This window comes from Maniola hyperantus, chromosome 22, assembly GCF_902806685.2.
Source record: "Maniola hyperantus chromosome 22, iAphHyp1.2, whole genome shotgun sequence".
In the NCBI taxonomy this organism is placed as follows: Eukaryota; Metazoa; Arthropoda; class Insecta; order Lepidoptera; family Nymphalidae; genus Maniola; species Maniola hyperantus.
The window spans coordinates 10,890,875-10,915,696 of NC_048557.2; the positions used below are offsets into that span (position 1 = coordinate 10,890,875).

At 36.3% G+C, this 24,822-nt stretch overlaps 1 protein-coding gene across 1 annotated transcript in view; it reads right to left on the minus strand.

The window, feature by feature from the left end:
* Positions 1 to 3,856: 3,856 nt before the first annotated feature.
* The window catches only part of LOC117992776 (DNA ligase 1-like), a 33,555-nt gene continuing 12,589 nt past the window's right edge, over positions 3,857 to 24,822 (minus strand). The window contains exons 3-6 of the mRNA XM_034980493.2: positions 19,582 to 19,740; positions 17,867 to 18,031; positions 7,662 to 7,763; positions 3,857 to 7,405 (exon numbers count right to left, since the gene is read on the minus strand). Coding sequence (XP_034836384.1) covers positions 7,220 to 7,405; positions 7,662 to 7,763; positions 17,867 to 18,031; positions 19,582 to 19,740 — 612 coding nt within the window. The 3' untranslated portion in view covers positions 3,857 to 7,219. The remainder of the gene's footprint in view (positions 7,406 to 7,661; positions 7,764 to 17,866; positions 18,032 to 19,581; positions 19,741 to 24,822) is intronic.

A 24,822-nucleotide genomic window follows, 5' to 3' on the forward strand; every position in this document is an offset into this window, starting at 1 on the left:
CTCCATAATGTTCTCAAAGGTGTGTGAAGTCTGCCAATCCGCACATGGCCAGCGTGGTAGACTATGGCCAAAACCCTTCTCACTCTGAGAGGTGACCCGTGCTCTGTAGTGAGCCGGCGCGGCGATGGGTTGATCATGGTGATGATTACAATGTAAAGAATTATTTAATGATAAGAAAGCTTAGGAATGAGTTGCTTAACAGCTTTGTGATACTTAGTAAATCTATTAAGATTTTAGTGATTTTGTAAAGTGGTGATAATAAAAAGAATACCTGGCTGAGTTTGTTGTGGGCACACTCAGACTTGGGCGCGTTTGGAACCCTCGTAGCTTTAGTTTTAAGTACGTAATTAATTATCACCACTTTATTATTATCTTACAAATTAACCATTTTGACTCTACTAACTCTAAACTAGCATAAAATATACGCTTACTGATGTAAGCGTATATTTTATGCTAGTTTTGAGTTTATTCTATTCTATACTATGGATGGAGAATGGAATTTCAATTTATATGATACCTTGACCTTTTGTATCGCTTCTGCATAAAGCCGTCCTATAAAATGTTATCTCGTTTATCGGTCCAGCATCGGATTCTCTTACACTCCAGTAACTAAATCTTTATACTTCAGATTTCATTATATCATAATATTGAAGACGGTGATAGCATATTTTAGTCAAAACTTAGCGGGCTCGTCTCGGACCTGGGCGCGTTTGGAACCCTCGTAGCTTTAGTTTCATGTAGTAATTAATTATCACCACTATATCATCTTACAAAGAGGAGACCCATACTCCGTAGTGAGCCGGTGATGGGTAAGTCATGGCTTTTTGAAATTACTAGTACCTACCTGATGCAGGTATTCAAGGGGAATTACCATGGTAATTTACCATTTTAATAGTCTATAATGAATGACCGAGAAAATGTTTAAAAATAGAGGTCAATACTGATTTAGGGTTCAATTAATTTAGGGTTCACTTGTAGCAAAGAATAATTAATATAATGTCTGGACAAAATATTAAGGTAGGTTATCAACCAGTTCAAATTTGAAAAGGTTGATTACCTACTTCGTTAATTAACATTATCAAAAGGCTTATTATATAACTACTTACCTTATGCTCGCGACTTCGTCCACGTGGACTACACAAAATTAAAACCTCTATTTTACCCCCTTAGGGGTTGAATTTTCAATAATCCTTTCTTAGCGGATGCCTGCGGCATAAAATCTATCTGCATGACAAATTTCAGCCCGGTCTGTCCAGTAGTTAGAGCTGTGCATTGATAGATCAGTCAGTCAGTCACATTTTCCCTAAATATATTTAGATATAGACAAGATAGGTCTATATCTAAATATATTAAACAATGCCCATCAAAATCTGCACGTAATTAGAAAGAAGACAGTGCCAACGAACTAAGAATTTAAATACAAGCAACGGTATAGGTATATTTTATAAAAAAATACCAACATGTATCAGTTTTAAATTTTATTTACGTAAAAATAATAACTAAATATAAATCATTTTATATACAAACATTATTTACAATATTAATAACACATAACGATAACATCATAGTTCAATAGGAAAAAATAGAACACTTACTTAATAAAGGAAACAAAATCACAACACGATGTTAAAATAAAGGTATTGGATAACACTTAACTAGAGGTCTGACAAGCAAAGATACTTATTATTAAGTAGAATAATAATAACAGTCGAAGACAGTAGAACAGCCGTCAATGAAAGAACAACAGCTCTCATCAACTCAACATCGACAACTCATACACTTTAAATATTTAAATAAAATATAATATGGACAGTTGAACATCATTTTATAATGGTGAAGAGTTATAAGATGAAAAATAAAATATATACGCTGATAATAATGATAATAAATGAGGATGATGATGATGAATAAATAGATGATGAAGATGATGATGAACAGAAGACAACATTTTATATGAATATCGATATATAAATCAACATATAATATCAATAAATGTAGGATTAAGTAATATAATAGAATTTCAAGATAAACGTAAAAAATAAGAGAAGAAAATAACTCATACTTTAGAAATAATATTTAAACATATTCTAAGTAAATATAAGATTAATATGACAGAAGATATAGGAAGCATTTTGAAGGTGTAGAAAAAAAAGACAGAAATTGGTATGGTGTAGTTTAAACATGAGGTATTATAGATACTTATGGCATGATGAAGATAATAATTTTATGTAATTATTTAGTAAATATGATAATATTATAGTATAATTATTATATTATATAATGATATTGTTTAATACAAAAGGGCTGTTTAGGTAATTTAACTTTACCTAAACAACCAAATATTTATGTAGATAAATCATTATCTGATTTCACATATTTCTACATTTCATAAAATCATAACGCTTTTCTGTTGGTAGTCGAAGCCAAAGGTTATCTGCTCCGAATCGTATCAGATGGTTCGACTGACAGGCACCCCTTTCCACGAAAACAAAAACAGGCTTCCCTTATCGGCCATCTATCAGATTTTGTGGCCAACCACAAAGATGTAAGAGTCCAAGGACTAATTTAGATTAGGATTTTGAGGTTTGACTAAAATTGAAAGAAGAAGAATTTTATTATAGGTAATTAGAATTAGAAAAATAAATAAGAAAAATAATAAGAAAAAGAATGAGAAAAATAAGAACATAATGATGTTAGGATACCTCATTTCTATTTCATGCACTGAAATGGACATAGACTGGAAGAAGTGTGCCATACAAAATGACAGTTATTTTTGTGCCGAGTCAAAGCGCCCCACCGAGCGTACCGGAAACTTAAAATTTCCACTTCGTGTCAAATGGTCTTCATGTTGATAGTATGTTGACAGATGTCTCATTACTGTTATTTAGTCCCGAGCACGCTCACATGACGCTCACTACACTTACCCTACCAATATGCCAAAGTGTGCAATATGTCAGCGCCAAAATGGCGAAAATCAAGTTGCTTTAAAAGGTCGGCAATCAGCAGATTCAGCGTAGTTTTATTAGTAGATATCAGTGATTTCGTGAGTTTGGGCCCAAGAATAATAAATACGATCACTAAATATGGCAAAAGAAATAAGTAAGAATTCGGTAGGTAGGTTTAGTCTGGACATTGATATCTTTCTTATTCATAAGGGGTCAGGGTCAACCAATAAAGATTTGGGTTATCACATTGTTGTATAAAAGATACATAGTACTAAGGAAGTAAAAATGGAGAGGTTGGGTAGAGGTAGATCAAAACCAGTATATTTTATGTGTTGGGCTCTTAGACTTGCAAGCGTGGTTTCCACGGTTTCACGCAACCCATAAAAAGGACAAAAGCCGAAAGTAATATCAAAATAAAAACGGATAAAATGTATGAAATCGAATCGATTGTACACGAGTCATGAAAACATCAATTTGAAAGGTTTCTTATCCGGAAAAAAAGTATTTTTAAACATGAGGAAATTTGGTTCAGTTTCGTGACAATTGAATTTACAAGGGTCTGAAAATAAATATGTATTAAATGAATAAATATGTATTAAATTGTGAAAATTAATAGATACAATATAATTGATTATTATAAAAGCATAATGAAAGAAAAATTTATATTAAAATATATAAGAAAATATGTTTTAGAAATTAATGAATTAATAGATACTTAATTGAGTATAAAACCATGCACGAAAAAATGAAAAATGAATACTAATAGTGTTAAATGTATAAAATAACAATTTATGATTACAATGTCTGATTGAAAAAGTAAACAAATAAAATGAATGAAAGAAAAATATATTATAAATATCGATAAATATATTTTAGACTTGAATGAATAATTAATTAATAGATAAGTAGGTACATAATTAATTAGATGCATGCACGAATGAAAGATAAAATATGAATACTTAAATAACAATAATGTTATATCATGTATAAGTATTTTTTGATTAGGTATAATATAATTATAGTTAGAGGATTGACTGAAAATGGATGAATGACAGAAAAATATATAAACATAAAAGCACGATTACTTATTGTTTTTGATTAATTAAATGACGATTTTAAGCTTATTAACGTAGATAATCAGATATGTTATAAATGAACGAAAAGAAAATATATTTAATAATATATGCGATATACATATACATATTAATATGGGTACCTAGCTACTTTGAAGAAGAAAAAATGAATTATGAAAAATTGAAGGCAATTAGGCTAGCTATCTAAGTAAGAATATTATTTTATTTCATGTGTTGCGAGCTAGTATTCAATAGTTGGATTATTGTTTCAGTGATCTGGAGTGTACGTCTTTGATAGTATAATTACTATACCTAATTATTATCTTTATTAGATATCTTATAAAAATTAAAATAGATTAGGTCTATCTATTGAAGAATATTTTATTATGATGAGTATATAAATATGAAGGCAATTATATTACAATGGCTTGAAGTTATTTTTATAATATAAATAAATATATTTCAAAAAAAGTCTTTATAAAAAAATAAAAATCTTAGCCTATTCCTAGGTATTTTATGCTAAGTTTAACAAAAATATAGTCTTTAATACACATGGTAACAATAAATACGACCCGCGATGTTCCTCATTATTATAAAAACACTTAAATTATAAAAAATATATTTTAAGTGGGTAAGGTAGGTATGTTTTTTTTAGTTTAGCTTTAATATCACCAATGTTTTTATATTTTAATAAAAAGCACTTTGGTATTGCATGAATATTATTAGACACCATTAGTCACTTACGATAAGTTTTAATAAGTTTTGTTATAAAAATCGCAATTTAGGTACAAAAAATATTAAATTTATGGAATCCACCCTTGGTCCTAATAAAAGGGTGACGATATGACGATATCGGTATCGGCCTATACTAGAAATGAGTGAGGGAATGACCGAAGGCATATAAATAACTAGAGGATGCCCGCGACTTCGTCCGCGTGGATTTAGGTTTTTAAAAATCCCGTGGGTACTCTTTGATTTTCCGGGATAAAAAGTAGCCTATGTCCTTCCCCGGGATGCAAGCTATCGCTGTACCAAGTTTCGTCAAAAGCAGTTGAACGGATGGGCTGTGAAAGGCTAGCAGACAGACAGACAGACAGACACACTTTCGCATTTATAATATTAGTATGGATTTAATCAAACAGATAGGATTAGATCGATTCATTTTACTTAAGTATTTTTTTTCAATTTAATTGTTAACACGTTCAATGCGGCGTAATATTTTCTTGTCTTACTCTCAGTGCGTTACAAGGAAAATCTGACTGGTACATTGACTAAAATCTAGTGCGTTACCAGACATAAACGATTTGTACATACACCTCCATTATCAAGGCTTTATTTCCTCAAAAAACCTAAGTAAGACCATTTTAATATTATTAGAGGATAGTATATGAGTCAAACTATCATGATGTGACTTAGCTTGAGCGTATAGCATGTATTTTAGAAAATATAAGGCTTTTAAAATCCCAGACAATTTTACCTGGTGGAGCGCCTGCAGAACTAGCAACAAAAGAAGTATCGACTGACGATTAGTGATGGGACTGTTATTAAAATAAAAATATCGATGTCATACTTTTATTTTATAATTAGTGAAAACTACATAATATATTAGTAATTTGTATAACAAGTGCATAAAACGAGCAATTTTATGCCCCAGTTATTTACTTTGCTTTCCATTTAGATTGCAAGGAAATGAAAGTGATATTCTTACTAAAATATGACTAATAAAAATTTCAATTCGAACAATTTTATATTTTTAATAATGAATTCACGGTAAATAATATAATTAAGTTATATGGTGATTCTCTTTTATCATTAGGACAAAGGAAAATTATAATTATAAAAATATCGTATTTAAAACTCGGATTTTCTTATTTGATGGAGATATTGTTAATGGTCTATTGTTTTGGATTTTTTGCTGCCCAGCAATCATCATTGTTTTCATCAGTAACAAGTTGCAGCATCCGACGTGACCGTTTCATGATTAGTCACACACACAATTATAATTTTATACCTATTTTTTCCGCGAAAATGATAATACCATAATAATCGATATACGTACTGCTTCTTGAATGCACTATCGCTCACTGGAGGTGTTTCGCCTGTTCCCGTGGTGCTATACCAGACACGTACGTACAAGCCGCATATGACTGGCACCGCACACAGCAAATTTTTTTTCCTTCTGGTGCTAACCAGACAAATGTGACTTGTACAGATTAAATAGTTTAAAATGCTAGGGTTTGAGGAGGAAATCAAAAATATATATTTATCTCTTACCTACTCACAAGGTTTCATAGTAAAAGTGCCCCCGCACCACAGGAAAAAACACAACAACTAGTCGCCGCACCAGCTGAAAGTCACATACAAGTCGACGTTGACCGGTACCGCACGCAACGTGTTAATATACCTATCTAGTAAGTAGGTGAGTGTATTTCAAAATCAAACTTTTGATAACCAAAAGTTTTCAGTCCCCGGTAAATAGTTTTACACTAGCTTTATTTGAGTTGTCAGTCAGTCACACGGCATTTGGGTCTCCTGCTAAGATAAAGAATTCACTTTTTGTTGGCTCTACAGAAAAATAATATTTGAATAACGAGTGTATATACCTACGTAGATTTGCTATACATCTATTACCTATTGGCTATTCACTTTCCTATTCAAAAGCAGCTGTAAAAATTTATTTTTATTTTTATTTACCTACTTACTTTTTTTATTTAAAGTTTGTTTTCTAGTGTAGTGACAATGGTTTTGAATATGCAGAAAACTTCTTTGAGAAACGCGCAAGCGATGCGCTTTAGCCCATTTTCACTAACGACGAACAAGGCAGCGCCTAACTAGGTAACGCCTAAGTTAGTCATGGTTTGAATAGTCTAAGAATTGACAGGTAAATTTAGGAGTTGCCTAGCGTTAAGCACTGGCCAATCGGTGTCGTAACTTTAGGTGGCACCTAACGTCGTTCGTTAGTCATCGCCTAAGGATTGGTGGAACTTTTTTTTCTCTAGGCATCTTCTAAATACCTACTTAGGCATCCGATATAGGCGACTCCTAGGTTTAGTGAAAACGGGCAGACTTTTAAAGTTTGATTTTTTGCAAGATCCTATACGCCTAGCATTGTGTCCCTTACCCAAGTTAGCTAAGGTAAAATAGGTTGTAAAGCTAGGCTAGGCCATAATTTTCATCTATCTTAGATTCTAGCTCATAAAACTACCCATAATACACTGGGCCGTGCACGTATCCGTACGCCCGTCGGTCAATGGGCACGAGGTGTGCCGTCTTGGCCGGCGTGCCTTTGTGGTACGTCCACTTCCTGCCGCCCTTCTTGCCCGCGTGCTCGTGGTGGTTGTCCCCGTGCTCGCCGTGGGAATCGTGCCCTTCAGCTGACTTGTGACCCTGGAAAAAAAATCACAAGTGAATCCCTCTGCTTTATCACCACCATCATCTAAACCCATCTCCGGGTCACTAGCACGGATCTCTTTTCATCTCTTTCCAAGTGCGGATTTAATTAAATAAAACGCACATAATTCCGAAAAGTTAGAGGTACGTGCCCGGGATCGAACCCCCGACCTCCAATTAGAAGACGGACGTCCTAACCACTAGGCTATGATCCCACACATTACCTATAAATAAATAATAATTATAAATATACCTTATCGTGGTGTCCGTGTCCACCCTTCGCGAAATCTCCCTTCTCTCCCTTCGAGTGACCTCCGTGGCTCGAGTGGTGCTGACCTTTCTTGAAGTGACCTCCCTGTTAGCATAACGTCACATTAGTTATACATATACAAGCATATAAACAGTGCTTTACTGCTATAAGCTATAACAGTATAATAGATATCAGTAGCTTATGCCCGCGACTTCATCCGCGTGGACCACACAACAAAACCCTATTATACCCCCTGTATAATCTGCGAAGACATTTAAGGTTCATAATCATGTATGTAAGTTTAGTTTACATGATCAAACACAGATGGCGCTGATTTCCTTGATGTCGCGCTAAAATTTATAGCCTAAGGAAACATAATATTATGTCGAGTCAAACATTAATATTATTGTTGTTCAAAGTTCGCAGTTGTCAGTTAATAAACTAAATCTTTACATACTCAATATGGATGGAAAAACTCATTAAAACTATTAACTATCATGAAACTTCCATAAAATATTCATGCACAAGAAACTGCAGGACAAGTAAATGCTAATATAATTAAACTTCTGTCAGAGATAAGCCGGTAAAATATCTTATGACATTCGTTGCAGCATCCCATCCATAAATAAATAAATATTAAAGCATTTTGTCTTCAGAAGTTTTTAAATCGATAGATAAGTAGGTATACAACATAAAGAAGAAGAAACTATGTAACTGTACCTAGGTGCCCTGAACAGCTCAATGCGTCGCTGAGTCTGGAAACTGTACATTTTCCATGTAGGTAGCTATAACCGCGATTACCAAAACTGCGAGTTTAATTTTAAATACCTTGCTGCCGTAGAGTCGCTAATCGTTACTTAAGATTGACTTAACGAGACAGATTTATGTGAGAGATATAGCTCAGTCTCGTTTTAACTAAACTTAAGTAACGATTAAGCGACTGAGTACGGCTGTTAGTGTCTCAGAAAAGAAAACCTTGCAAAACAATACCTAAGTACTCAATACTGTACCTATAATTTTTACGAATCAATAACATTGGATTTTTTCCAAAATGATTACCAATACTTTGTAAAGTAAACAAAAGATACCTACTGCAATTGAATTTGTTTTCAAAAACTTCGAAGATTGCAACATGTTTAAAACTCATTAAAGGTTAAAGTCAACAACTCCAAAAGCAATGAAAATGATGCAAATATCATCTCGTAGTTAATTGAATTTTGTTGCCAAATAGTACAATGATAGCTTTGACCCTTTTTTCTATAAGTAGGTAAGTAAGTACCTACTAGTTTTACTAAAGAATACAATAATTAAATTGTTATACTATTTGTTCCGTACTGGAACAGAATATATTTTAAGGTCAACATAATTTGGAGGATTTTTTCTAGCAAATTTATCTCATATTTATTTTCGTAATTGTTCATTGGGTTGGTTTTGTCGAGCGCCCCCTAGCGCCGATGCAACGCATGCCAATGCGTCCTTCTGATTGGCGATTCGGCGCCATCATATCTCTCAGATCGACTGCAATAATCGATAAGCACGCGTTCCAGTGCAAAACAAATTAATTTCTGGAATCTGGACTCAATCGATGTGTTGTGATTGTGATTTAACTGAAACCAGTGACCCCTTTATTTTCAAGACAATATATATGTGAAAATACGGTGCTATCGACACAGAAGACCTGGGCCCAGGGTGTTATGCTGCAGCTGGCGCAAAGGGTAAGTGCTCGGTATATCATTCCCTATTGAACATATATTTTTTGGTGCCTCGAACCGCATTATAAACCTCCAGGTTGTGTTTTCTAGAGATACTTTGTGTTCTTTACGTAAATTATCAATCCCCACGCGTTCGAATTCGGTGCATTTTGTTACCTACGCAATATGGCCGACGCCGCAGCGTTTGATATTTACGAAAGAGAAATAATTATTTCGGAGCTACGAAGGACACTAGATCTAGTTTCCGATGAAGAACAGTTTCGTGCGCGATTACCAGACTTAACCGCTCAACATCGGAAATTTATAAAAATTCAAACTAAAATCGAGAGAACTTTAATGAAGGCAAAGTGTTTTGATAAAGAGGAACAACTAGACATTCGGAATGAATTTAATGACTGTTACTTTGAAATTTTAAAACACTCAAATAAATTGAAAAAAACGGATGAAGAGCGTAGACGATCTAGCATCTATTTACAACGCCCATCATTTTCTAGCGCCCATTTTGACAAACTACCAAAACTTCCCCTGCCGTCATTTTCGGGTGAATCAACCGATTGGCAGTCTTACTACGATCTTTATTGTTCCTTAATACACGACAACCTTGCCTACACGGAGGTAGAAAAATTCCGTTACCTATTACTTACTTTAAAGGGTGAACCGTATAACTTAATAAAATCTATTCCTATAACGGAAGATAATTATACAATTGCCGTTGATACTTTGGTGTCTCGTTACGACAATAAACGAGTTATCGCATCAAAACACATAAATAAAATTCTGGATTTGAAACCATGTTCAGAAAAAATATCTTGCCTTCGGGAATTGTTAAATATCTATCAAGAAAATATAAAGGCATTAGAGACGATGCAATTTCCCGTAAAACATTGGAGTTTTATATTGCTTAATTTATTATTACGAAAAATTCCGCATTCCGTGCGAAAACGTTTTGAACTTTCGTTGGCTAGTCCATCTGAAATTCCAAACATTTATATTCTCATTCAATTTCTTGAACGCGAACTCGCTGCGTGTGAAATTACGGGTCAATCAAAATTTATCGATAACCTAGTAGGTAGCTCACAAACGCGCGGTAATGCTAATGCCGCCGCCGCCGTCGCCTCCGCTGGCCGTCCCACCGCGCCTGTGACTCACACGAGTCGCATCGCGCGCGGTTCGTATCCCGCTAACGTTAATGAGTCCGCTAGCCAATCGCAACCTTATGCCCATAATAATAAGGTCTGTATTTGTTGCGGCGACTTTCATCACCTATCTAAATGTAAAAGGTTTTTAGATCTTCCTCCACAAGATCGATATGCATTTGTACAAGGAAAAAACGTCTGTGAAAATTGCCTATCCCTGGAACACGAAAGGAAAAACTGTAAGAGTAGCTTTGTTTGTAAGTACTGTTTTAATCGTCACAACAGTGCGATTTGTTTATCTCAAAAAAAACCCACTGTTTTGACAGCTGTCGGTGTTACACACGACGATAACAGTGCTTCTATGGAGGAATGCAATACCGGCTCCTCGCTCCCGGTTGCCGCTAATTGTGATTCTAAATATTATTACGATAATATCGGCGATATTAATGCTTGCTCCACGGCTTCTAAGGATCGCTCTCATATCGTATTGCTATCAACTGCACTCGTTAACGTGCGTGTTGACGGCATCGACCGCGGGACCGTTCGCTGTATGCTCGACACTGGTAGTCAGGGGACGTTTATCACTGAAGCTGGCGCGCAACGGTTGGATCTATCGCGACGAACAATAAACGTACCGGTATTCGGTATTGGAGATGACCAACCTGTCTATCCACGGGGGATAGTCTCGTTCAATATCACCCCTAGAAATCAAAACAAACCAGTCATACCAATTGATGCAATGATATTTCCTAAACTTATTTCACAAATGCCTAGTGCGCCTTTACCTCGTACTGAGTGGGCACATATCAAAAACCTAAGCTTGGCAGACCCTAACTTTCATATCCCGCAACCAGTGGAGGTAATCTTGGGTGCAGATGTATTATCGGAAATTTTACTAAACAACACTATCTCTGGTCCACCTGGCACGCCGATAGCTATAAATAGTGTATTCGGTTACTTGTTGTCAGGTAAGCTTTCCTTCGATTCGTTCCCCCCACGTGCGTTTGTTAACTCATGCTCAAATGACACTCATGCATACTGGAGCTCCTTTGCTAATGACAATTATTTGCAACAGTTTCGGGAGCTTAAATCCTTCCCTGAGCAGCGGTCCATGACACGGGAAGAAACTATTTGGGAAGATGTAGAATGCAATCCACAATTAAAGCTTTCGTATCACTGCGTAACTAAAGACTTCAGCACCACGCGAACCAGAGTCGTGCTGCGATTCAGTCCCGAACAGCCTAAAATATGTGAATCTCACCTATGTACCGTCACGCCGCATCTTGCTTTGCGTACGATAAAGCATCTCGCAAGTGACGAAGCAGACCTTTTTTATATTGGTTCAAAGTTTTTAAATAATTACGTGTTTACTAACAATGTTGTGTCAAGTGAGAGCACCGCCGAAAGGGCTCTTAAGTTACAATCCAAATCAATTCAACTTTGTAAGTTAGCCAGTTTTGAATTACGCCAATGGCATAGCAACACACCAGCCGTAATGGCCGCTGTCCAGCCTGCCGACACTCATGGCGAGCGGCCTGAAATCGTGTCTATCCCACGATATGTTTTTACTGGCACGAATAATGTTATTCATTTAAATGACTTTTCCGATGCCACTGAAAGAACATACCTGGCGTGTGTTTATTGGCGTCACACTAATGAACTCGTTAAAGTTTCAATCTTTCTGTTACTCGGCAAAACGCGAGTCGCTTCCTTAAGGCTACGACTGACAATCACACAGTCTGATAGTTATGATTTCTTTTCGAGATTTTCCTCTTTTGAAAAGTTGGCACTTGTGTTCCGATTTTACCTTAAATATAAGAAAAATAAAAGTTCGTGTTCCAATCATGTATCTATCCAGGAGAGGAACTTTGCTATAAACCGACTAATTAAAATTATTCAAATGACCACTTCCGGTGATGAAATTATCAATATTTCCGAGGGACATTGTCCTTCCAATATATTAAAACATTTAAATCCTTTCTTAGACGACAATGAATGCTTACGTGTTGGCGAACGATTACATAAAACTTTACTCACTTACAACTCGAAACATCAGTTAATTCTACCAAAGAAACACGCATTTATCAATTCATTAATTGATGACGTGCTAGTGCATGCCAGTTTTAAAACGATGCAGTATTTCTTATATCAAAATTGGACACCATTCGGCAGAGACGCGATTCACAAACGAATACATAAACGCGTCAAATATTTGTGTGCGAGCCCTGTGCGAACTCAGTCTTCCATGGGGATATTGCCCGCCTCACGTATGAGATCCAAACGTCCGTTTCTTAAAACTTTCGTTGATTACTGTATCTGGGAACCTCTTACAGCCGTTCCTGATGTTTCACTGATAGATGCCCCACCTAACAGACTTACGCGATGGCGTTGGATACAGCAAGCTGTCCAACATTTCTGGAACCGTTGGAGCCGCGAATACTTGCATGATATTCAACAGCGTATCAAGTGGTTTCGTAATAACGGCCCTCCTATTTGTGAAGGTATTTTTGTCGTCGTATGTGACGATAACTTGCCTCCTTTGCAATGGTGCCTGGCTAGAGTTCACGCCCTTCATCCTGGATCGGACGGTGAACGCGAGTTGTGACGTTGAAATATGGCAAGCCCCTTTTCAAACGTCCTGTCGTTAAAATTTGCCCTCTACCTGAGCAATAATTCAATTTTCCCAAAATTATTCTAAAGTTAAATTTTAAAACATAATATATTTAGCTTTAACCATTATTTTTTTAATTATTAAGTTCTTTAGTTTTGTTAAGTTTAGTCATAAAGTTAGTTAAAAGATCTACGTTCTTTTAAGGCGAGCGGCATGTTCCGTACTGGAACAGAATATATTTTAAGGTCAACATAATTTGGAGGATTTTTTCTAGCAAATTTATCTCATATTTATTTTCGTAATTGTTCATTGGGTTGGTTTTGTCGAGCGCCCCCTAGCGCCGATGCAACGCATGCCAATGCGTCCTTCTGATTGGCGATTCGGCGCCATCATATCTCTCAGATCGACTGCAATAATCGATAAGCACGCGTTCCAGTGCAAAACAAATTAATTTCTGGAATCTGGACTCAATCGATGTGTTGTGATTGTGATTTAACTGAAACCAGTGACCCCTTTATTTTCAAGACAATATATATGTGAAAATACGGTGCTATCGACACAGAAGACCTGGGCCCAGGGTGTTATGCTGCAGCTGGCGCAAAGGGTAAGTGCTCGGTATATCATTCCCTATTGAACACTATTTAAATAAATCTTAGCCTTCAATTTGTTAGCAACTGGAAAATTATTTTGTTTCATAATAACGTATCTAGCTATCTAAGCTGAGAATTCAGGTCTTATTTAACATCTTGCTTAATTTTTTAGATAACTATCTATTCTTGCAATTCACGAAGGCGGGTGAACTTTACTTGTGGTAACGTCGTTTCCATGGTCATTGCGTAAGTGTGCGTGCATGTCGGACCAATCAGTCACGAGCAAGCGCTCGCAAACGCACACATTTAGTGTACCTTACGTATACCGATACGACATAAACACAAGCATGAGTCAGTGGCCTTCGTGAAATGCAAGAACTATATTGGTAAGTTACCTACTCATAAATAATGATTTAATGTTTGATTTGCCACAGGCTAAAGAGAAAGCATAAATGTATATGAATAATAAATATGAATCGCCAAAATATATATACGCGCATAGCTTCCGAACGACTGCACCAAATTGATTAGGTACTTAATTTTTTTGTTGTGTTTATAATTCTCGGGACAAGGTTTGTATGAAAGATTTTTTTTTGGAAAATCCACGGGTAAAGATTGTTAGTACAATTAAAGGGGAAAATGCGACAACCGTGAATTTGTGGAAAAAAATTAAAAGGTGTTATTTTTTGTACGATGGTAGGTATGGAACCCTGAGTGAGACTCGCACTTGTTCGTTTTTTTTTTTGTAATTTTTGCTCAAATTATTATGTAACAAGAATATGACAGGTGTGCAAAATTACAAACGATTTCGCGGTTCCTAGACTTTACACTTGATAGATTCGCAAAGAAATGAAGCCGAAAGTAACACACTTTCTATAGACACTGGTCGCTCGTGCGTTACAATGATTCAACCAATGATATTTTTAAACGCAGAGTATAGGACATCTCTACATAGTATAAAATAAAGTCGCTTCCCGCTGTCTGTATGTATGAACGCGTAGATCTTTTAAACTACGCAACGGATTTTAATGCGGTTTTCACCAATAGATAGAGTGATTCAAGAGGAAGGTTTATAGGTATATTGGTTTGTGTTAATTTGTTGAAATATTTGAACGAAATGTTGGAAGAAATCAAGCTTCCATCGGAAATTAACAAATATTCCGCGCAACAAAACGTGACGGAGGCGGCGCTGGTCGCATTTATAATATTAATACGGAGTGACACTACATAAGTATCTGCATTGCCACCTATGCGAAGCCGGGGCGGGTCGCTAGTAATTTATAAAAGCCGTAAACATGAACAGTTCTTGCAACTCACGAAGGCGAGTGAACTTTACTTGTGGTTATGTCGTATACATGGGCAATATGTAGGTGTGCGTGCATGTCGGACCAATCAGTCGCGAGCAAACGCTCGCAAACGCACACATTTAGTGTTACTTACTTATACCGATACGACTTAAACACAAGCATGAGCCACTCGCCTTCGTGAAATGCAAAAACTATACATAAAGGTGCAGACACACTACTTATGTTGCAAGTTAGGTCAATCGTTTGCCTATTTTTCGCAGCAGATCGCTAAAGTAAAAATTGACTGAATGATCAAAAAAAATCAACGTACAGATCGAGCTGTTTAGCATGCAGATAGCTATTATGATGTATAACATCAGCTAAGAAAGGATTTTTAAAGTGGGAAAGTAAACCATGGGTTTGAAATTTGGGTAGCCCACGCCGACGAAGTCGCGGGCATAAGCTAGTCTTGTAAATAAAATTATCCTAGTTAAGTATTGATCGAAGCTTATGATAATCCCTTAATATCGGCGCTTGGAATAACTACAGATTGACCTTTTCAAGGAGTTGTGTTTTCCTCAATTTTCCCACAATTCTATTTACGTAACAAAGATTCTTAGAAGATTAGCGAGGATTTATCTTATTATTTTTCTTAACTACAAAGGCGTATTCTCGGGCAATGCTTAAGGCGCTGTGGTTACCTAAGTTTCCTTCTCTCTCGCACATTCAACATTTTCAATGATTGTGAAAGAATCAGTACACTTTTAACAATAATATGGCTCAGCCAAGTCCTAAATAATAAGTTTAAAAAAAACATTCATTTTAGACATATTTTTTTATCGTAACATACCTAGTTTTGATAGAGAAAAATGATGATGATTGATGACAAATACTGATTGTTTTCGCCATTTTTCTCTATGAAACACTACTGATATTACAATAAAAATATTTCTAAAATGAACGCAATTTTATTGTTTACTAGCTTATGTGCGCGACTTCGTCCGCGTGGACTACACAAATTTGAATTTGGTAGGGGTAAGGGTTGAATTTTCAAAAATACTTTCTTTACGGAAGGCTACGTCATAATACTGAATGCCAAACAGCCCGATCCGTCCAGTAGTTTCAGCTGTGCGTTGATAGATCAGTCAGTCAGTCAGTCAGTCAGCTTTTCCTTTTATATATATTTAGACTTAAGACTTAGTAGAGTATTATTGTTAAATGTGTACCGATTATTTTACAATCATTCAAAATGTCAGAATGTGGGATAGAGAAAGAAACTTAGGTACCCACAGCGCCTTAAGCCATTGGGTCAAATGTAAATACCCAAACCCCCACAGTATCATACACTTAACAAAATCGCTACTTTGGCCCTCGGGACTAAGCTTTTAGAGAATTTACGGTCACTATAAGAACCCTTTTGCGATGTAATATACACTTTCTGCACCTGAGTTTTTACGCAAAATTTTTCTCGTATTATAGATATAGCTGTAGTCCACGACTTTGTCCGCTTGGAATTGGATTTTTTAAATTTCCGTTTTTTCGGTGGGAATATATGATATTTTCTCAGGATAAAAAGTAACCTATATCCGTCTCCAGGATGCTCTGACGATCAGGTTTAGTGAAAAATCAGACAAGACAGATATATACTTTTATGCATGTACCTATACCGAACACGAAGAGTTATCTAGTGCTAATGCCCGCAACTTCGTCTTCGGTCGTCGTCTTTCGGTTTTTTAGGGTTCCGTAACTCAAAAGGAAAAAAGTAACCCTTATTTTAAGGGTTACTTTTTTCATACATTTATAGGGTACCTACCTACTTCCCGTTGAGCTAGAATCATGAAAGGCAGGTAGATAGGTCTTATAGCACAAATAAAGGAAAAAATCTAAAAACCATGAATTTGTGATTAGGTACATCACAAAAAATGTGTTCATGAACAAACAATTAGTATTTTAAATTTTCAAAGTAAAATATCTTTACCAAGTGAGGTATCATATGAATGGGCCTTTACCTGTACATTCTAATTTTTGAAGATAGATTTTGAAAAGGTTTTGATTTATCGTGCAAAAAGTCGAAAAAATACCCGAGTACGGAAGCCGCGGTGTGCGAGTCTGACTCGCACTTAGCTGGTTTTTTGAATCCCTGGAAACTTTAATTTTCCGGGATATAAAGTAGCCTGTGCCCATCTCTAGGACGCAAGCTATTTTTGTACAAAATTTCGTCAAAATCGGTTAAGTAGATGGGGCGTGAAAATATAGTAGACATACTTTCACATTTTTAAAAATTAGTATTGGTAAAGATCACCCATTATTTGAAAGTCTAGTAAATACTTGAAAGTTTTTATGTGTATATGAGATTTTTTAAGTAAGTAGGTACCCATATTCTGATTACACTTTCAGTTCGAAATCTTTTCATTGTATTGTATTGCAATGTTTTACAAAACTTTATGGAGTCAATAATTTTAACGAAACGAACAAAAAATGATAAAACAAGCAATGTAATTCTGAATTCTTGCGATTCTTCTGTTGCACATCACTTTACCTACCTTGTCATCACGACTTTCTTAACCAATGGTTTGTTTCGTCATGACCTTATTCGTCTAAGTGGCATCTCTAAATTTTCAGCTTTTTAGGGTTTCCGTACCTCAAAAAGAAAAACGGAACCCTTATAGGCTCACTTCGTTGTCTCTTTCTGGGATCTCTTATTAACTTTCTATTAAAGTCACTTCCAATGAAACTCCAGTCTACTATTGACACGAGAGGGACTTACCGAAAAATCAGATTTAACCTTGTGGACTGTCTCATTAATCCATGGTGAATTCTTCAGTCTTCTCCATTACTCTTTTTCTCACTTACCTTCACAAATAAGAACTTACCGAGGAGTGCTCCTTCTTGCTGCTATGGCCTCCGTCGAATTCTTCATCATCGGAGTCTCCGTCTTCCTCAAAGAACTCCACTTTCTTCTCGTATTCTTCTTTCTTGTGGATGTCATGACTGCCTTTTGTGCTGTGACCTTTTGAATGTTTTCCTGATTCTTCGTACTGTGAGTTTGAAAACGTGAATTTATTATAAGGTAAATTTGTATTGTGGAGTTTCCCTGAGAGATAAGATCCGAAATGAGGAGATCCGCAGGAGAACCAAGGTCACTGACATAGCCCAAACTATTAGCAAGCTGAAGTGGCAGTGGGCAGGTCATGCCTGTCGTAGAGACGATGGCCGTTGGAGCCGGAAAGTCCTTGAGTGGAGACCGCGTTTAAGCAAGCGTAGTGTGGGACGCCCTCCAGCACGATGGACCGACGATATAAAGAGGCTGGCGGGAAGTGGCTGGATGAGGAAGGCTGAGGACCGGCGGGGTGATTACGTTGCAATAGCGACAGCAACGCGACAACAGTACCTAGCAATGCGAGAGTTCATTTGCCGTTTCTCTTCTTCTTCTTCATATTTTGCTTTGTGGCTATTGCTGTCTCTCTCTAGCCGGTCGTTTGACAGCAATGATCGCGAGAGTAACGCCTGTCGCAAGCCTGTCGCGAGATACGTAATCACGCGCCGGGTGTGGCTCTTTAAGGAAGGCCTATGTCCAACAGTGGACATCCACAGGCTGATGATGATGAAATATTGTGTACTAGCCTAGTAGTCGCGTCAAAAGCCAATGTCTTTTCCTCGGAAGTCCTCAAGAACAACTTCAATTTTTTTTAAATATTTTTTTTTCAACGTTAGTTTTCGTATTCCTGAAAGTATTTAGTTTGTTCAGAATCAGTAACAGAATCGATTGCAATCATTTTTACATCTTATGTTTTGTACCAAAAAATACTTTAAAAACCTGCAAGTTTGGACACCTAGTTGAATGACCGCATGCACCAGCTGATTCAATCCGCGTAAGCGGCAGCGCGCACGATCTTCCAGCCGTCCCGCTCGCTTGGGGTGACCATGTTTTTGCGAGGACACCGACTAAACTTTGGACTTTTATATGCGCTGACAAACTATGCTTTTGTCCTGCTTCTTTTAAATGACTGGTTTATATTCTGTAATCACTGTATATTTTATTTTGTTTTTAACTACGACATGGAAATCCTTATTTTATTTTATCTGATTGAGTAATGTTTTAATTTATGATTTCGTAAATGTAATGAACTAGAATAATTTTAATGTAATTGTAATATTCTTTAACCATTTGCACACCAGGACCTGGTAGAATGTGTCAGGCAACTCAACTGATGTAACACCTACATTTACCCACATTCCAGCGAATAAACGTTTATTTATTATTTATTTATTAACACTAGCTTATAACTTGGTAAACTTTCATAATTTGTTTTTGGAATTTTGTATACAGGTAGGTATTTTATTCATGTAATATTCGACACGTATTTTGGTTTTTGCTTATAATACAACTAACGTACCTATTCTTTGAAATCGTATTCAATGGGACATACCTAACTATTTATAGTTTAATAATATATTCTTTATATTTAACATGACGTAAATTTGTAAATGTATGCAGTGCAGACATCCAAATTCATTCGTCCATTTTCGTCGATACTATAATCAATAATTATAAGTTCGTAACTTACCTCATATGAAATGGTCATACCTTGGCGTGTTTCTTGCCATGCTCCTCATGGTGGTGCGAGCCGTAGTGGTCGTCTTCGTCGTGGTGACTCTCGTCGACGCCGCCGTGGTCGTGGTACTTGTCGAGATGGTTCTCTTTGTCGTGGTGACCCTTGTTGGACTTTATGTCTTTGTGCACGCCCTGGGAATATAACACAAAAATTTAATTATTGACTATCCCAACTTGTTTGGAGTCATACACGGTGGAATTTTAGTTGTTTTGAAGCCGTGAGCCGAAGCCGAACTTTTCGGAGTGATGTGCGTTTTAAGCAATTAAATATTATCATTAATATGCTTTATTGGTGGTGAGAAAACCTGCATGGCTGAGAGTACTGACGTTTTCCCTTAAAAAAAAAGTACCAAGTTCGCATCTTAGACGATATTAAAGCGCGCAGAGGTCAATGGCCGCCACGCGCGTCATCGGGTGTGAGTGCGTGTATTTTAATCAACAGCTGAAGATAACGTTTGTAGGGTGACCATAATCATCTGTTCAAAAGTGGATATCTTTGGTAAGCGATCACTTTGGTATTCTTAAGTAAAATAAAAAAATAAAAATACGTGTTAATTAGATTTCGTTTCTATACAACATAAAAAAAATGTGCAAAACCAAAAAAATCTTCCTGTATATAAAAATGAATCTCAGCGATTCATTTTGTGGTTCATGTGTTGGTTGGAAATATCGAGAACAGCTGAACCGATTTCGCAAATTCTTTTTTTATAATATTCCTTGAAGTACGAGGATGGTTCCTACGGAGAGAAAAATTTACAAAAATTGCCTGAAAAAGAATCGACTGTTAGGCGGTATGAAGTTCGTCGGGTCAGCTAGTAATATATAAAAATAGAAGTCAATTAAGTATGAAAATATTATTCTAGTAGGTAAATTAATGGCGCACACGGACTTTTTCTGGTTCACATATGCAATAGCTTTTAAGTAATTAAAAAGGCGACTTTCAGCAACTGCGCCACGAATTCATTTATTTTCATCAATTACTTAAAATTTTACAGGTAGAATTTTAGCTGAAAATGAAATTGATTTTGTTGCAGGAAAATGCGAAAGCGTGTTTGATTGTTGGTTTGTCTTTTAAATCCACGCGGACGAAGTCGCGGGTTTCTACATAGTTTATAATATTAGTATTGATTTATATGTAGTCAATCACACATGATATTGTCGTGATTTATTATAGCAGCATAGCAATTTATCTGATTTGAATACAAGTGAAAAATAATACTTATTGATGACGCTAGTCGGTATGTGGTATCGAACAGGTGCAAACAATTTTTAACTAAGATTAATAGTTTCACTCAATTTTAATAAAAACAAATAGGTACGAAGTATTTATATAATACTTAGATGATACCCAGGACTTGTGGGAACTCTTCGAATTTCTGGGATAAAAGTACCTAGTCTATAGTTCGCGACAGGTCGAGATAGCAATCGGGGTATGAGGTGGGAGGACGCCCCGCACACCCACACATCCCCCGCGCTATCCCGGTGCGGGAGAGCGCGGGTGTTCCCACCCCGATTGCTATCTCGACCTGTCGCGTAGTATAAGTATGTCCGTCCCCGACATGCAAGCTATCTCGTCTGTACAAAATTTCGTTGAAATTCGTTTGAACAGATGGGCCGTAAAACAGACAGACACACTTTCGCATTTATAATAATATTATGGATTAATTTATAGTGTGGGAATCGTAAAGGAGTCGGGATTGGGGAGTAGTTGGGATCGTGTTAATTAGATAAGTCTTGGAGGCAGGCTCACTGCCGACTACAATAATTGACTTGTGAACTTTGACGACTTGCCCCTACTATAGACCTTCTGGCTCCATCTATGTCTTACAAATTCAACAATTAATAATCAAAAAGTATACAATGAAATTTTGAATAAAATTTTGTGACTTTGACTTCGACTCGACTTTATGGACGTGGACAGAGTGAACTAGAGTGAAGGAACACTCGGTTTGATCCTGAATCGACGATATGTCAAATATTAGGCTATCACTACCCCCATTATAAAGTGTGTTTGTTTGATGGTTTGTTGGTTTGCCCATCAATCACGTCTAAACGGAGCAACGGATCGACGTGATTTTTGCAATGGGTATAGTTTAAGACCTGGAAAGGGACAGTCTACTTTTTATCCCGGAAAATCCAAGAGTTCCCACGGGATTTTCAAAAACCTACATTCACGCGTACGAAGTCGCGGGCATCAGCTAGTTTTGTATGAATGCAACTAAAAAGCTAATGATAATTACTTGGTATTTTTAACAGCCTAAGGCCTAGGCACACTCACGATCACGTTTTTGGGCGCCCATGATTGGCTCACACAAACTTCTCGCACTCTCTCTAAGGCGCTAGCACGAAAGTGAAACAATAACCCTATGATATTATGTGAATCAAGAAATAGTCCTGTATTTCTTCATTCTTCATTTAATGTATCTTAGGCCGGTATATACTTCTAAAACATAAAATTAATAAAAACTGTGGGACCGGACGTCCAAAATGACTTTACTTTTAATTAGAAAATAGATTTTAAGAATCGAGTTACTTGCGAGTTTAAAATAAAGCAAGTGGTGAGGGCTAAGCCGACCATCTTGGGCGAAGTTATAAAATTAAGTTGTATAAATTGAAATGAAGCTAGGCACTAAACAAGGGAGCTTGTACCTACAGCTGAAATTTTGACCTCTTGTCTTCTATTAAGTACTTACCTAGTTTATTGTTTAAAGTTTTTATTGTGGTAGTTTATATTAGGAAATCATACTGTAGTCGCTTGTTCAAAGTTTGTCTGTCTGTATTGGTAAACTGATTGTTTTTGATAAGTTCACTATTTTTAGATGAAACAACAGAACAGTCTAAGGCTAGGTTTTTGTAATTAATTTTTTTTAGGGTTCCGTACCTCAAAAGGAAAAAGGAACTCTTATAGGCTCACTTCGTTGTCTGTCTGTCTGTCGTGTCTGTCAAGAAACCTACAGAATAATTCCCGTTGACCTGGCAGGTAGGTAGGTCTTATAGCAGACATAAGGGGAAAAATCTTAAAACCGTGAATTTGAGGTTACATCACAAAAAAAAATTAAAATGTGCCCATGAAAAATTAATTAATATTTTCAACTTTTAAAGTAAGATTACTATACCAAGTGTAAAGGCGTTCTAAAGGCCGATGTACATTATTTTCTGCCACCATGCAAGCTTTTGTGCTAAATTTCGTGAGAGTTTACGTTATAAAGTCCCAAAGTTTTAGCGTTCGAATAGGATAGGGCTGATTTCTACTCGGTGGATAGGGCTATGAGTCAGTCAGTGAGTCAGAACTATTATTTTGATATCTGTATTTAGACAAGTATAACAATGCCATTGTGTCGGTGTTTTGTTGTATCATCATATCATCCTAGTGTTTTAGTGTTCTTCTAAAACAATAAGACAATCAAAACTCGTTCACGTATTGTGTTTACTAAAACAATATTCTAATCAGTCATAAGTATAACTATACGGCAATTTATAATAAGGTAGATAATAGATATACAGGGTGTAACCATAACGCTAGCAAAAACTTAACGTTATTGTTATACTACCTAAACACAATCCAATACGAATAACTATTTGCCTCATTTTGTAGTCTTAGTGATTTAGTATTTTTCAAACCCGCAATGTATGGCGTGCAAAACTCGGGTCAATGCCCCGCCTACGACGTGGCATTGACTCCGAGTGGCCTACTTGCGTAACGTCCGTTGACCTCTAGCGTCAGTCAGATGTTTTATTTGCAATATATCGTAAACTTTTACATAATTATAGGATTTTTAATTTTTTTCCGCGTTTTTTTTTGTGGTTTCATAATATCAGTAATCATCAGTACTATCACCTGTCTTCGTTTTTGCCAGCTTTCTGGTTACACCCTGTATGTCTGATTTGGATCATCATTAAGTTCATAAATCTAAATAATATAAAGAAGGAAAAGGTGAACGACTGACTGATCCCTTAACGCACAGATCGGACTGAATTTCGGCATTCAGAAAGCTATTTATATGACGTAGACACCCACTAAGATAGGACTTTTGAAAATTCAACCCCTAAAGGGGTAAAATAGGGGTTTAAAGTAAAATTTGTGTAATCCACGCGGGCGAAGTCGCGGGCTTAAGTTAGTTGGGTATATAAAATTCTTAAAAAATTAAAATGGCGAATTTTAAGCGCTTTGATGTGCGCAGAAATAGATCCATTGCAAACCGCAGTCAGGGTTTTTTGAAAACTTTTTAAATGTTGTATAACTTTTTAAATTCAGTTTCCGTTAAAACTTTAATAGTAGTTTTAACCGGAAAAGAGTTTTGCTTGTAACACATTTAACTTTATCGATTTATACAAACTTTAAATTTATAAACTTCGCTGAATTTTAAAATCTTGTTTCCCGAACCGAACTTTAAAAATAGTAGCGATATGAACTGTGAATCAAAATGCATTCATATACGAATGCAATCAAGGGTGCCATTGAAACCGTTATTTTGTTTGCCTCTGCGCCAATATTCAATTCCTTCCTATGAATTCTCTGTTCATTATTAACCCTCGACGTGGTCGTATGAAGCCATGCCATGTAGGTAATGACTAGAGATATTTTATTCATCATAAAATTGTATCTGAATAATAAAAAAAAAAAATATCACACACCTTTGAGAACATTATGTAAAACTCCCAGACATGCAGGTTTCCTCACAATGTTTTCCTTCTCCGTTCAAGCAAGTGGTATTTAATTACTTAAAACACACATAGGTAACTTCGAAAAGTTAGAGGTGCGTGCCCGGGATCGAACACTCGACCTCTGATTAAAAGGCGGCCGTCCTAACCACTAGGTCATCACAACTTCTAGCACAGATATTTTATTAATATAACCAAATATGTAATACAAAATGGTCATGTAATGAAACTTAACCACCGCCCCCTTAAATGAAAATCGAGGTTTTGGTCGGTTAAATATAATTTATAATGAGTAGGTTTAGGTCATTGACTTATTATAGTAGGGTATAGATACTTAGCTTATTTCCGCGACTTCGTCTGCGTGGATTACGCACAAACCCTTTATTTACCCCTTACGGCGGTTACGCACTCATCCGATCCGAGTCCGAGAAAATGGTTGGTTTGTATTCATGTGACTATGACATTTTCTCTACATAGTATAAAATAAAGTCGTTTCCCGATGTATGTATGTATGAACGCGTAGATCTTTTAAACTACGCAACGGATTTTAAT